This window comes from Orcinus orca, chromosome 10 (assembly GCF_937001465.1).
Source record: "Orcinus orca chromosome 10, mOrcOrc1.1, whole genome shotgun sequence".
Taxonomy (NCBI): domain Eukaryota; kingdom Metazoa; phylum Chordata; class Mammalia; order Artiodactyla; family Delphinidae; genus Orcinus; species Orcinus orca.
Window position 1 is genome coordinate 14,556,273 of NC_064568.1, and position 15,360 is coordinate 14,571,632.

Genomic DNA, 15,360 nt, shown 5'->3' on the forward strand with positions numbered 1-15,360 from the left:
CCTTCCTTCCTTCCTTCCTTCCTTCCTTCCTTTTTCTCTCTCTCTCTCTTTCTGTCTTTCTTGCCCCTCCCTCTGGTATTGTGCTTCTTAAATAAGCATTGCCATAAATAAGGACTTTGATTCCTTACTCTCTTGTCATTATGCTTTTACAGAGTGAGCATCCCATTAATTTTATCTGGAGACAGAGAATACATTTGTTAACCCTCTGGCCTAGTTCAGCCTGAACTGGAAGTTAAATTAAAGCTATTCACACTCTTGTACGAACTCTGCTTCAGTTCTATACTTTTAGCCATAAATAGAATTTTCATTACTAGTGCTATTTGAGAAAGCTTATATTTCTTCCCTGGATTTCTTAAATCTCATTATCCACAGCTTAAATCCAGGCCATACCAAGTTTTTAACTAGAAACTGGTACAGAGAACCTGTTTCCTAAGATGCTTATATTTGGGATTATTCTTAACTTGAACCTCATTTCAGAAAATCCCATCAGTGGCCATTTTTAATCGAAGAGAGGGAAGCAGAATAACAAAACCAGCAAGGAGTGCCTTTGTTAAATTTTCAGACTTCAGCTAGCTGCTTTCATTTCCTCAACTTGAAATATTCATACAAAGAGCTTGGAATATAAGATTGTCCTATGGGGATACAATATAGATAAATTCATGAGTTCTGTAGAAAAGCAATCTTACTGTTATGGAAAAAGGAAAATCTTTTTTTTTTTTCTTTTTTTTTCTGAGTGATCTAAACATAGTCATGATCCTGTTCTACTGGTCAGTGTGTATACCAGGTTTCCCTTGGGGGAAAAATGTTATCATGTGCATGTATTTATCTGGTATTTGACACTTAACACTACAGTTGTTGCAGCCAATTGAAAAGCCACAGGCGGTTTGGATGTAAGAGCAGTGGTAGCAGAATAGTACTTACACGTAGAGTGAAAGGACATAGGTGAGTTTTGTGTAAATGAGTGCAAATTACCTAACATCTATGAGTGCAAATTACCTAACATCTCTGAGCCTCAGCTTTCTCTTTATAACTAGAGGTAACAATGGGTACGTAAAAGTCTTCTTGAAAGGATAAAATGAGGATAGACTATGAGAATACATTCTGAAATATAAAGTTTGAACCAATAATAAAGCTTACTAAGTCACCTTATTACCATGATCATCACATAGGGACAGGAAGGTTCTATCATCCAAAGAGTCCCTAAGACCTTATTGCTATTTTCTACTCCACAATGTGAGTAATAATTTGCACGTGAAACATAAAACTGGAGCCCATAATTCAAGGTGTGGTAGAGCCGAAAATGATACTGCACTTAGCAGTTAATTGACAGCTTCTCCATAATGTTTTATTAATACATAATATTAACCCTAAATAAATACTTCACCAATCATATGAGTGCTGTGTGGCACTACAGCAGAGAAAATGATAATTTGGTTGAGGTAGGTTCTCGAGGCACATGTTCCATCAGAATTATGTTCAGAATTATAACTCCTTAAGAATTATAGGGCTTGACCTTAGCTCTGCTCATAATCATAAACTTTCGTATAAAGGAGACATTGTATATGGTTTATTATATTTAATCATTCTATTATTAATAGATCTAACGTTTATTGAACACATTATATGCCAGGCACTGTGCTAAGTGCTTCATTGAAACCATATAATAATACCATGAGACACAGTACTATTGCTATTAACATTTTGTAGATGAGGAGATTGGGACTAGAATAGGTTGAGTAACATGCCCAATATCACACAGTAAGTTTTCAAAGAAAAGTTTTGAGCTAAAGTCTGTCTTTCCATAATGAGCTCTAAACCACCATGTTTTTCTGCTCCCGCATGAGCTAACCAGCTACAACATGAGAATCACCTTTTTAGTCTGTATAATGTGTGCTTAGAAATATATTCTTCACCTAATGAGTTAACATGTTTTATAATCAGTGGGTAGAGTTCCTTTTGTTCAAGGGCCAGAAGATGAAATCATAGAGTTTTTTTTTTTTAACGTATTGAGATGCCTCCAAATTCCAATAAAGGTTCTAGAGATGGGTTCCAAGGTCAGCTGGAGAAAAGGAAGTAACTTCTTTTCCTTCAGCTCAGTTCCAACTTGGATTTGAAATCTTTCTCTCCTGCAATTGCCAGTTACTTAAAAAGTAAGAATTGTAGGTCTCCTGAGAAAAGTGGTGATAGACTGGAATGGAAAGGATGAACAGTCACTTGCAGAAGTATATATATTCTTCTTGGATGATTTTTAGAACCTTTAAATTAATTTAGTTTTGGAAACAGCAGTGTAAAAATCCAATTTTGTTTTTTGAAATAGAAAAAGAATGAAAGGAATGTTTGCCATTGAATTCAGCATGTGTGTAAGATCAAAAGAGGCCCAACTTGTAACCTAGGGTCCTGGTCTTTGAAAGTGGATCCTCTGCAGTGGTTCTTCAGGAGAATTTGGCAACATGTATCAGAAACCTTAGCTTTTATATTCCTGTTATCCAAAAATTCTAATTTTTAAAAAATATACTGAGGAAGTTCACATGGAGATGGGCAAAATGTAGCCATAAGAATATGCATTACATCATTATTCATGACAATAAAAAATGAAAACAAAACGAAAGGAAACTAAATGTCCAGCAGTAGGAGACTGGTTGAAAACATACATCTGAATACCCTACTGTCATTACAATTGAGGGTACAGAAAACTGTTTAATGACCCAGAGATACATTCATATGTACATTTAAAAAAAAAAATTAAAGCATTTTACAGAAGAATATGCTGAAACAATTTGAGCAGCAAAATAAAGCAATATTGGATTATGACTGAAAGTATGAAATAAATATCTACTAATCAATACTGATATAAATAAAGGATTGGATAAATTAATAAATGAGGGAGAAGTGAAAAATCTCCAATGAGGATAAATTACATAGATTAGAGGAGGTGTAGCATGACTCCCTACTCATTAGGTGTGGACAGCACATATTAACCTCCTTCCAAAGACTCAAATGTAAAGAGAGAAAAATGAGTACGTTTATGGTGGAGAATCCTGACAAAACTGCTTCCGCCAGGTGATGAAGGGCAGCATCAGTAGCCATAGATCATTGTGACAGAGAGTAACCTTAATATGATGTGTGAAAATGGCACCTTACCTTTGTAGTCTTCTTACCCAAGACCCATAATCTCAGACTAATTATAAGAAAAATAGTAGGCAAATTCTAATAGAGGGCCATCCTACAATAAAACTGACCACCACTCCTCAAAACTGTCAGGGTCATCAAAAACAAGAAAAGTCTGAGTCACTGTTACAGCCAAGAAGAGCCTAGGGAGACAAGAAAACTCAATGTGGTATGTTGGATGGAATCTTGGAATAAAAAAAGGACATCAGGTAAAAAAAAAAAAACAACAAGGAAATTTGAGTAAATTATGGACTTCAGTTAATTAAAATGTATTCATGTTGGTTCATTAATTGTAACAAAGGTACCATCTTAGTGTAAGATGTTAATAATAGGGGAAACTGTGTGTGGCATTATATGGGATCTCACTATACCATCTGCTCAATTTTTCTGTTCTAAAACTGTTATTTCAAAAGTATTAATTTTGAAAAAAAAAGAAGTATTGATGAGATGGGAGAAAAGGAAGCAAGAATCTTCTATTTCTAAGAGATACGAAGGACCCCTTCAATAACAGTCTAACATTAGTTCTACCAAGTGAATTGAGAGTGACTGTCTCCAGTCTCAATTTAACAAGGAGTAACCTGGGGAAAAGATAATCCGGAAAGCTCCCAGAGTGACTATCCTTGAATCTTTCTTCATTGAAAGTTTGTAAGGAAAGAGCAGATCCCAGGAAAAATGTGTAATCACATATTGTTACACCAATCCTATTTTCAGTAGCCTGCAAACTCCCTGGGGCCTTTATATCATCTTTATTTCCCCAGGGCCTAGCCTAGCATCTGCTGCCAGGAGAATTCCTTTTGACTAAATGAAGGAATAAAGGAATTAATTATTGAATGAGGTATTTAATGCATATTTGCTAAGTTTATAGATACTGGAGCTTAATTTGCCAAATGAATAAATGAGGGAATGTCAATAATTCTTATAAAGATTAAACACATTATTTAGAAATGGTAAATCCATTGTTCTGAGCAAGTCCTTGAGGATTGTGTTAGCACAGAAATAGAATGCAGAAACCCCTTCTGTCCCTCCTGTGTATTCCTTTTTACCTCCTCAGCCAAAGCAGCACTGACAATGACCACAATTAATAAAATTGTTATAATTTATTGATTGCCTATTATAAGCCAGGACTCTGGTAGGAAAGTTTAATAGTATTTCCAGTCCTTACATCAATCCTATTCTCTCTGTCGTCTATCTATCTATCCATCTATCTATCTAGTTTTTACCCTTGTTTTACAGATAAGAAAACTGATCATAGCGGCCCAGCTATTGACAGGGAATCTGAGAATTTAAACCCTGATCTCTTTGAATTCAAAGTCTATACTCTTTCCAGAACACAATGTTGCCTTGAAATGTTAGTAAATCTGCTGATAAATCTTTCAGCCCCAGGGTGAGTGTGTGTGTGACTGTGTTTTTGTTGAGGGGTTACTATCTTTCAATTTTTCAAAGATTGGCTTGAACATTTGTCAGTTCTCAGATTTGCATGGACTTTACCATACTATTTTATGCCAAGCAATATAAGATCATGATAAAAAAGCAAAGCAGTTAGTGAGAACCTAATGAGTAGGCTTCAGTATACATTGTGGGGCAAACGGGACAAGCTATGTTAGGAAAATAGTCTGCCCTCTATCCATTCAACTCAATGAGGAAAATAAAAAAGCTGAACTGCTTATTAGACATTCAAATGGGACAATTTTAAGATATCTCTCTGACTTTTTTTTTAAACCAAGTGTTAAAAGTCTGAAAAATTTGAATGTACCTAGTTTGATTTTAAAATACTACTGTCATCTTGAGTGTCTTGAGCAACCTTTCTGTGGTGTGATCTGCAATGATGTCCATATGTGTAAAAAGAGAAGCGATGTTTCAAGCAAAATCAAATAGCTGCTCTGTCATCTGAAAGTTCTGGAATAGATCAAAACATCTTGGTGAGACTTCAGATTTATTGCTTGACATTAATAGTCAAGCTGAGTATCTTTTTCTTCATAAATTAGAAAAAAATAAATAAGATATACATATATAAAGGGCTTCCCTGGTGGTGCAGTGGTTGAGAGTCCGCCTGCCGATGCAGGGGACACGGGTTCGTGCCCCGGTCTGGGAAGATCCCACATGCCGCAGAGCGGCTAGGCCCTTGAGCCGTGGTCGCTGAGCCTGCGCGTCCGGAGCCTGCGCGTCTGGAGCCTGTGCTCCGCAACGGGAGAGGCCACAACAGTGAGAGGCCCGCGTATCGCAAAAAAAAAAAAAAAAAAGATATACATGTATACATAAATATAGTCCTTTGTGTGAAGGCTCCAGAACACATAGGAACATTTAGTGCAGCGACTAATTTCATTTACATTCCAGAGCATTGACAGCAAAGTCACTAAATTAAGATTCACACACAAAAAAGAAAAGAAAAGTAAATATGTTTGGTTGTTTACAAGAGTGGTAGGAGAGTTATGAGGGATATCAGTTTAACTTCTTTACTAAGAGCAAAGGCCTATATTTTCTTGAGAGGAGACACACAGATTTATAAGTCAGTCATATTACATTTGCATAGCACCTATCCAAGGAGTTTCTCGGGTGTTTCACAATACAATTAATTTGCAGCTTAGATAATTAAGAGTCTGCCATGTTAAACAAATGAGACAAAAGTGAGAGTTGAAAGCTGTGATCATGTCAGCTCTGAAACTCCAACATAGAAAGTGAGTTGCATGTCCCCAAAGTCATAGTAATTAAAGTTCAAGCAGGTATCTGAAGTTTTGTCTTAATTATTCTATACTCACATTAGCCTGTAGTGGTTTGAGATGGTTAAGGTCTATGAGTAAACACTCTAGCCAGCCTTCTATAGACCTCACTCTCTATACTCCCTGCCTGCATGATTGCAGCAGACTCCTAGGTTGATTGGCATGTTTTCTGTGCTCTCCCTAATCATGTACCCCAGATTTTTATAAATGGTAGATATTACCATCATCGCATACAAACCAGTGGGTTGTATGCTCCACAGTGGCCCTGATTGACTTTTAGAAACACTTTTTTCTTCTCATTCAAAAGCAACTTGAATTTTGAAAAGGTTATCTTTGAATCATTAAAAAAAAATTAATGTATAAAATTGAACTTACTTTTTTGCTGAATTATTAGTAATTACAGAGAATCTAAATGGGAAATATATCCATAATTTCATTCCCCAAATAACATCTTTTTACCATTTTGCTGAAATGTTTCAAGCCTTTTTTAAGGAAAACACTTACAGAACTGAGGGCTAACTACATCTGCACATGGGGAATTAATTCGTATATTAAAAGGATAATTTGATGTAAATATCAAACGGCTATGAGCATGAGTTTTGAAGTCAGAATCAGTGATATTTAGATTTGGATCCCAGATTTACAACTTATGTTTATCAAGTCATTTCATTTCTCTAAACTTCACCTTATTTACCTTCACAATTAGCCTTCAAAAATACCTGGGTTTTAGAGATGTGGGATTAACTGGAACTGTATTTACCCTGATGGGAACAATTAGAAAACTGGACAAATATAATGGGAAACAAACCTGATTCCAGAGATGTAACAATGGGTAGCACAAAACTGTGATCCCTAACGGAGGGGAAATGTATGAAGTAAACCATTGGAATCCCTGATTTTCGACCTGTAGGCACTTTCCAGAACACGGAATCAGGAAGCAAAAATAAATAGGACAAGACTGCATCCCCGAGTTGAGTAGACACAGGTGACTGAAGTGGCTGGGATTGCAAAGCAAACTATCAGAAAGGATGAGACTAGAAAAAGAAAGTGCTCCAAAAATCTACGTAAGAGTGTCACATGAGGCTGGGCAAAGAACAAATTTTAGAGCTCAAAGAGGGCTAGAAGATGTTAGAGTTCCACCAAGCCCGAGAAGAGAGACTTAGCAAACATTTAGAGCATTCAATTGGGAGATGCATCTTAGAAGTAAACAGGCCTTAGACTAACATCTACTCTATATCTACCCAAGGAAGCTTAATAATAAGCTATAGAAAGATGAGATTCATCATAACTTAACTTCTATCAATAAAATCCAATACTTGAAATAAATATACCACAATGCAGCATTCAATAACCCAACATTTATCATGTCTCTAATTCAATCTAAATTACTAGATAAACTAAAAAGCATAAAAAATAGGAATAATGATAAGAAGAAAAAACAGTCAACAGAAACACATTCGTAAATTACAGAGATTATAGAATTAGCTAACAAGGACGTTCATACCATCAATAGGGCTCCTGAGTGATAGCTGGGGGTTACAAGTAAAGAAACTGCAAATGTCAGTCTTTAATTAAGAAAGAGTCTCTAGGGAAACCCAAAGACAAGAGGAAAAACAAAAACAATGGAGGAAATTTTAGCCTCTGACACCACAACTACAGCAAACAGTAAACACAGCCTAACTCTGTGCCAAATAAACATAAAAATTTACACCAAAATCTAGTGTAAAATCACTTCTTTTTACCTGTTACATCATATCTAGGTTTCAGCAACAACAAAAAATATATAAAAGGCCCATTGACAAGTACAAATGCAGAGACAAAGCAAGCATTGGAACCAGACTCAAATATGGCAAATATTTTTTTTTTTTTTTTTTGGGTACGCGGGCCTCTCACGGTTGTGGCCTCTCCCGTTGCGGAGCACAGGCTCCGGACGCGCAGGCTCAGCGGCCATGGCTCACGGGCCCTGCCGCTCAGCGGCACGTGGGATCTTCCCGGACCGGGGCAGGAACCCGCGTCCCCTGCATCGGCAGGCGGACTCTCAACCACTGCGCCACCAGGGAAGACCTTGGCAAATATTTTTAAAGTATCAGACTGGGAATTTGAAATTTCTAAGATTAATATGTTAAGGGCTCTAATGGAAAAAGCAGACAACATGCAAGAACAGATGATTAATGTAGCAGAAAAAAAGGAGATTCTAAGAAAGGGTCTGGGGGATGGTGGTGTGATTAATTGGGAGATTGGGATTGACATATATACACTAATATGTATAAAATGGATAACTAATAAGAACCTGCTGTATAAAAAAATAAATAAAATTCTAAAATTCAAAAAAAAATTATAGACATAAAAACACTAATACAAATGAGAATGTCTTTGATAGGCTCACCAGTGGGCTGAATGCGATGAAGGAAAGAGTAAGTAAACTAGAAGAAATATCAATAGAAACTTCCCAAACTAAAATATGAAGAGAAAAACAAACAAACAAACAAACAACAGCAGCAAAAGAATGGAATATCCAAGAACTGGGGGCAATTACAAACGGTGCAACAGATGTCTAATGGAAATACCAGAAGGAGAACAAAGAGGGAAATGAACAGAATAAATATTTGAAATAACAATGACTGGAAATCTTCCAAAATTAATGACAGCCACCAAACGGTAGACCCAGGAAGCTCAGAGAACAACAAGCAAGATAAATTCCAAAATAATCTACCCATTCAAGAGAAAGAATGTTCCCAGGGATAAAGGGAATTATTTCCTAATTACTTAGAATGTATTTCCACAAATATTTAATGAAAACTAGTCAGTATTTCAGGAACTGTCGTAGGTCCTAAAAATAAAAAACTAAATAAGATGTGGCATTGACCTGTGTTATTTTTTCTTTTTTTGTTCCTCTTTCCTATTCACCTATCCACCTACTGATTTCCTTACTCCCTCCCTTCCTACTTTCCCTCCTTTCTCTTATTAACTAAAATATTTAAACCTTAGTTTCATGAATGTGTAGTTTATAGCATAAATAGTAGTCAGTAGTTAGCAAAAGTGTTTAGAAACATTGTTAATAAGAAAAATAACTTTGATTCTATTCTTCACTGAACCAATTAGCTTGTTTCAGTTTGGGGTTTATCGAACTTATTACAGAGAAGTGCAGTACCTCAGAAAGTGAACAAGTAGATTTAAAAGGATTTATACAAAGCAGTCCCAACATTTGGAAAAAAACAAAAACAAAATCAAGTGCTGAACAGCAATATTTTTATAAAGAGCTGTCAGAGAACATGATTATAATTATCATTCAATAGTTTGTAAAATGCTTGGCAATAAATCTGCAAATAGAGATTTATAATTTAAAAAGTGGTTTGATTTTGTTCTTTTCAGATTGTTATTAATTAATTGTTATGTAATTAATTGTCTAGGGAGTGCATTGTTTTTATGTTTGTTAATGTTGCAAATTTTAAAAAGTCAGTAAAGTATTTGGTAAATGTCAAATTTTTTAATGGACTAGAAAGCTTCTTCAGTATGTTTGCAATGTTTCAACTATAGTGCAACTTGTATTCTGAAAACTATTGGCGAGCATATATAAAAAGTCTTTTTGTAAGTAGCTAAAATTTGTATAATATTTTCCAAAGTATACAAAGCATTTTCATACACATTCTGTTCATTTGAAGAAATGAGAACTAGATCTGCACTTCAGTTACACAGAATATATGTTTCTTATACATGACATTTTAACACTATCTCTTTGACCCTGTGGATGCTTTGGACTTTCCATTTTAACCCCTAGGCATTTCAATTCCATATTAATAATTTAATAAATATAATTTCAACATTAATTTTGGTAGGTAAAGTGTTTTTAAGCATACTCCATTAAATCAATTATTTCCTTGACAATTTTCTATGAGGTGCAATTAAGTAATTCTCATCATTTTCCCATTCTTCCTTAATTTTATTTCATGTGCAGTAGTTCCTTTAGGTATAAACTTAACAATGAATGTATACTTTACCATTCAGGGGTTTTTTTGGTACATACACATCGGACTTGCCATGTTTTTACATGTATTATCCACTCTCATCTTCAAAACAAACACAGGAGACAGGTATCATTATAACATTTTTTGGGTGAGAATCTGGGAATTCATAAAGCTTAAGCAGCATGTTTGCTGATGGTCAGACAACTCTTGAGAAAATTGGGAATTCAATCTGCCTCCTCTGACTTGGAGAGCAGTTATCTTAACCATTTACTCCAAAGTTTTTAAGTTCAGAACTTCAAATCAGGTGGGACTAAATCTGAATCGCCCTCTCTTTCTTATCAGAAGCATAAAATTGAACAGGTTACTTGTACAATCTGAGCCTCATTTTACTCATATATAATAAAAATATTATGTACCCTGCATAATTATGAGGATTATGTATGTCATATAAATTCTTAGTTATAAATGATTAACAAATGAAATTTATTTACATGAGATTCTTGAGAACCAGCCTCAATCCTTTTCAGTTATTTATTATATGAGTATTTTTTAAGTTACAGGAATCCATATTTCCTGATGCCAAACATGATAGAATAAACTATTAATATTATTTTCAGATACTGTCTTTCATTGGTTTTCTTTTTAAATTAATCAACTAATTGTCAAAGTATTTTGCTGACATTTTGTGTTTTTTGTATACTTTATTTTCTGAGAAAGCTTGAAAATGGTGAAAGTTCATCATGTCTTAAAAGGCAGGCAAACAAAAATGGACAAAGCCTCAATTTGTCACTTTTTAAAGAATCATTTAATCAGTCAATTATTTATTGGACAATACTGTGGGACCAGTATTGTATAAAAATTAAATATGGTCTCTTAAATATATGAAAAATGGATAACCTGAGAAATTTAAAGAGCTACAAGATTTCATATATAGAAAGGAACCTAAAAGATGTAGTAACCAGCATTATTTGGATTACTCAGTATATTTACTTAATAACAAGATGAAGACTTTTAAGGATGTTTTCCATAGTTTGGAATGTAAGTCACTATTTCTGAATGTGAGGCCCACATTACAAATAGACTCTGGATTTATAAGTAAGCCCTGAAATGTGGTAGTGAGAGTCAAGTCCTTTACTCTTCAAAGTATGTTCTGTAGACAAGAAGAATCACTATTACCTCGGAGCCTGTTAGATATGGAGCAATCAGACATCACCCCAGATCTACAGAATTTCAACTTAACTGTGCCCCCAGATAATTCATATGTACATCAGTGTTTTAAAATGGCAAATCTGATCTGTCTATCACTTTGTTACTTCATTCTGGTGTTTATGGGCATAAAAATAAAATTTGAATATTGCCAAAAAGCAAAGAAATGTTCTCAATATTCCATGCACAAAAGCAGATATTTGGCTGGCTTCAAAGCTTTCCAAACCTACTGCTGATAAACACTTATCTGAGTAAAATAAAATGCCTCCACTGCCAGGACAGGTTTGGCTCAATTCTAATTATCCACTATGAACAATGGTTTTTAATTAGTCTTATTTTGGACACTAGCAGTGCAGGTTTTTCATTTACAAGAGTCGCTGATTAATTAAGCAAGGAGACACTCCAGGCAATATATTTCTGGATGTAGGATGAGATGGAGTGAAGGATACGTCGAAAGTTTAGTGACCTGCTCACCGTCTTATACAAGCTCACTTATTCCTTTGCAGTGTGCTGCCTAAACGGGTTTCATTGTGCTCAAACTCAAGTAAATATCGGCTTATTTGGGGAAATTGCCGCCCCAATCACTTTCAGAGTATTAGGCATGCTTATTTAAAGTCCAATCAGAGAGTTCCACTTTTGCCCAGCATTTAAAGTCTATTTGCTAATTTACCTTAGAGCAGCATTTGAATACCAAAATACTCATTTGTTTTAATTAAAACAACCAGGAAACAAAACAAAACAAAACAAAACCTTACTTTCCAAGGGCAAAGCATTCCAGTTTTATAGATGAATCCTTTGCAGCTTGAATAGTTTCAGGAAAATGCACTTCAATCTTTGGTTCATATTCCCCCATCACACCTGTTAAATACCAAAAGAGCTAGCAGCATTTCTAGAGAATAGAAGTTTCCTATGAAGCAAATGCTTTATTTACCAAAATCTGATTATTCTGTTGTTCAATTAACAATATTTTTCTATACTATAATGAGTGACAGAGGGCAAGGAAACCTCATGATGCTATTTAAGGAATTAGTTTGTTCCTCTCTCCCCTAAAAAATAAATATTTAAGGTATATCAAAGTATCAGAATAGAGGCATTCCAAATTTCCCTATATTCCACAACAGCATCTTAAAAAGAATTAGTATTTCCAATTAAGAACTGAATATGCCCAGCTTTAAAATGCTTCTGAGTTATCGAGCAAGTTTCTTCTCTAGAGATTTCTTGGATCTTTCACCCATTCACAGAACTCATGGGTCAGATCTGCTTAGGAATAAAGAAGTTTTTAGCTAACACTGTGTAATAGATCTGATACAGCACCTCAATCCAAAATATCAGTACTTTTGCAGCAAAACCTTTGAAGTAAGTAGTTGGGATAAATAAAGACATAAATATTCTTATGTCAGTTTATTAAGGTTTTGCCACTAAATGAGTTTACTGTACCCTTATAAAAATTTATTTTAATAATTTAAAAATTTTCAAAAGGAATTATGGATACGGGCTAAGATAAGACTAAGACAATAGTCTAAGGTATTGTAAATATGCTAGCTACCAGAAGAGTTGGAAAAAGTAGAAATGTATCTCCAGGCTATCCTCATTAACTTGATTAATTTAATCAACAACAAACTGTTGTTTAAAATGTTTAAATTTCTTTAAAACATCTTTAAAAATGTTGAATTTCTTTTATTTTTACTTATATACCAAACACCAGAATAATACATTCCTAACATAAATGATGTATTGGTGGCCAGTACAAGTACACAAAAAAGTGAAATTTACAAAATACATATAAAATGAAAATACCTCATTTTTAAGACCTTAATCATTCCAAACATTCAAAGAGGCTCTGGTTGAGGAGGTCAAGAGTATTACTTCATTCAACTAAACTGGTAAACTTTATGTTTTCTATTTCTTTGACATCTGATATTTCTTGAGTGACTACTTTTAGAAGAGTTTTTTTTTTTTTTATTATGTATGATGCTTCTGGTCATTTTTTACCATAAATGTGTTGAAAAGAATAGAGGAGATGGAAGAATGAAGAAATTAAGAAGAGATAAAGAGGAAACTAAGGGTAGATGGGGGAAGAAAGGAAAATATAGTGTTTCTATGCATATTAGTGGCTCATGAGCTCTTGCAATCATGAAGAGAGTACTCACTGAAGGGGAGAAATTGGACTTATGAATAAATCTAGTCGTTGCTGAATTCTGAATTAAGACCGTGAAAATATATTTGAATGGTTAGTGATTATAAAAGCTCTGTCATAAGTACTCCCTCTAAGGAGCTAGTTCCATGATTCTTTAGCCATCATTAACATTGTATTCCTGCTTTTCTTAAGCTCCTTAGAGAGGAGAAAAACTCTATGCAGTGTTACACTTCAAGTCCAGAATCTGATCACAAAATGCATCAACAGATTTTCCATCTTTACATTTCCCACTGTGAATATGTAATTAAAGAATCAACTAGAGGATTTTTCTACTTCAGTGACTTCCTTAGGTTTTCTAACTCTCTAAATCTTGTACCAGCTTGACTAAACTACAAAACTCATCAAAGACCAATCTGAATTATGTTCCTTGGAGGAATATAATTAGTATGAATCTTGTGTTTCATTTTTCTTTGGAATGCTCATAATTAATGTTGACTTGTTTTACTTTCCTTGGATCTGAATCGTTTACCTGCCTTGCCAACCAGGAAAATAAGGGGTGAACAAAAGATACAAATACGGAAAAGAAGGAGACATTAAAGAGAAGCTGTGTCATATGTCCATTGAAAATATATTAATTCAGTCAATAAGTTTGGCAGCACCCACACATGTCTACACACCTGCCTACTCTCCCAAACAAACATTGTTTTTTTAAACAAAATACTTCTTAAGCAAAGAAAAGATGATCTGTTCCAGTGCCAGAGAAGAAATGGCACAGTATACCCAGAATCATCTATACTGTGCTATGTGGATAAATTATATAGTTTTCTATTATTTTTTGTGATTTTCATCATATTGTGAATTAAACCTCACCTCATAGATGATATGGCTCCACTAAACCAGAGGGAAGCAGAAAGCTCTACAGATCTCCCCAGGCTTCAAGATCCACAGATAAAGTATATCCCTAAGATAACTCATCATCTTACCATCAGTACGCTGCACTAATGGAGTGGGTGGTCCTTGAACACTTCGCTGGGCTTCTTTGTTTGTTATGTAGCAAGTGTAGTTGCCAACATCTGATGGCTCCACTTTGGCAATGTACAGGTTTCCTGTCTCTTGTGAGACAAACCGCCTGTTGTCCTCTTGGACATATAAGGGGTTATCATTGAAAGTCCACGCATAAGATAAACCTAGAAAACAGAAAAAATAAGTATTATCCTTACTGTATTCATTCTTACCTGAAAGTTCTGTGCCCTACTTCTCCATAAGTAGAATACAATTTTACCCGTTTGTCCAGTTTATGCCTGTTGTCCTGCTGTAATTGTCATATTCCCTTATAGTTAAATATATCCCAATTTGGATGATATAGTCTCCCTATCCATCACTAGCTTTCTGTAATTAAGGATGTGGTGATAAGATGTCAAGGGAATAAGTGAATGAACTTATTCAAAATACTCAAAATACACACTGAATTTCTCCAGCAATGCTTGTGTTGAAGCAGTGTTTCTCAATTTGCAGTCAGAAGGATGCCCGCATTAATCATGTTTAGGTGTACTTGCTAAAAATTTAACTTCAGGGTGTAAGTTCAAGGACTCTACCACTGATCTTGGAATTCATTCATTCCATCATTCAATCATCACATAATTTCTGAACACCTATTTTGTGACCATTTTCGGACTTAGAATACAGCAAAGTAAAACCTATGCCGTATAAAGCTTAACCAGTTAAACTAGTTACAACTAGTGTGGATAATGTCAATGTGGGATGATATGTGCTTTGACAGAAGCATTGTAGGGAGCCCATAGAAGGACGCTAGAATGATCTGTGGTCAGAAAATTCTTCTGAAAAGAATTCCATGTTAGGGACTTCCCTGGCGGTCCAGTGGTTAGGACATTGCCTTCCAATGCAGAGGGTGCGGGTTCGATCCCTGGTCAGGAAGCTAAGATCCCACATGCCTTGCGGTCAAAGGACCAAAACATAAAAGCAGAAGCAATGTTGTAACAGGTTCAATATAGACTTTAAAAATGGTCCATTCATCTGTCGATGAATGGCACAAGGAGATCAGCTCAGTGTCCACCTAGAGGGGTGGGATAGGGAGGGCGGGAGGGAGACGCAAGAGGGAGGGGATATGGGGATAAATGTATATGTATAGCTGATTCACTTTGTTATA

General features: G+C 35.1%; 1 protein-coding gene across 1 annotated transcript in view; it reads right to left on the reverse strand.

The window, feature by feature from the left end:
- Nucleotides 1–15,360, reverse strand: part of CNTN6 (contactin 6) — a 232,805-nt gene that overhangs the window by 80,012 nt on the left and 137,433 nt on the right. Inside the window, 2 exon segments of the mRNA XM_049715559.1 lie at nt 11,812–11,914; nt 14,177–14,380. Coding sequence (XP_049571516.1) covers nt 11,812–11,914; nt 14,177–14,380 — 307 coding nt within the window.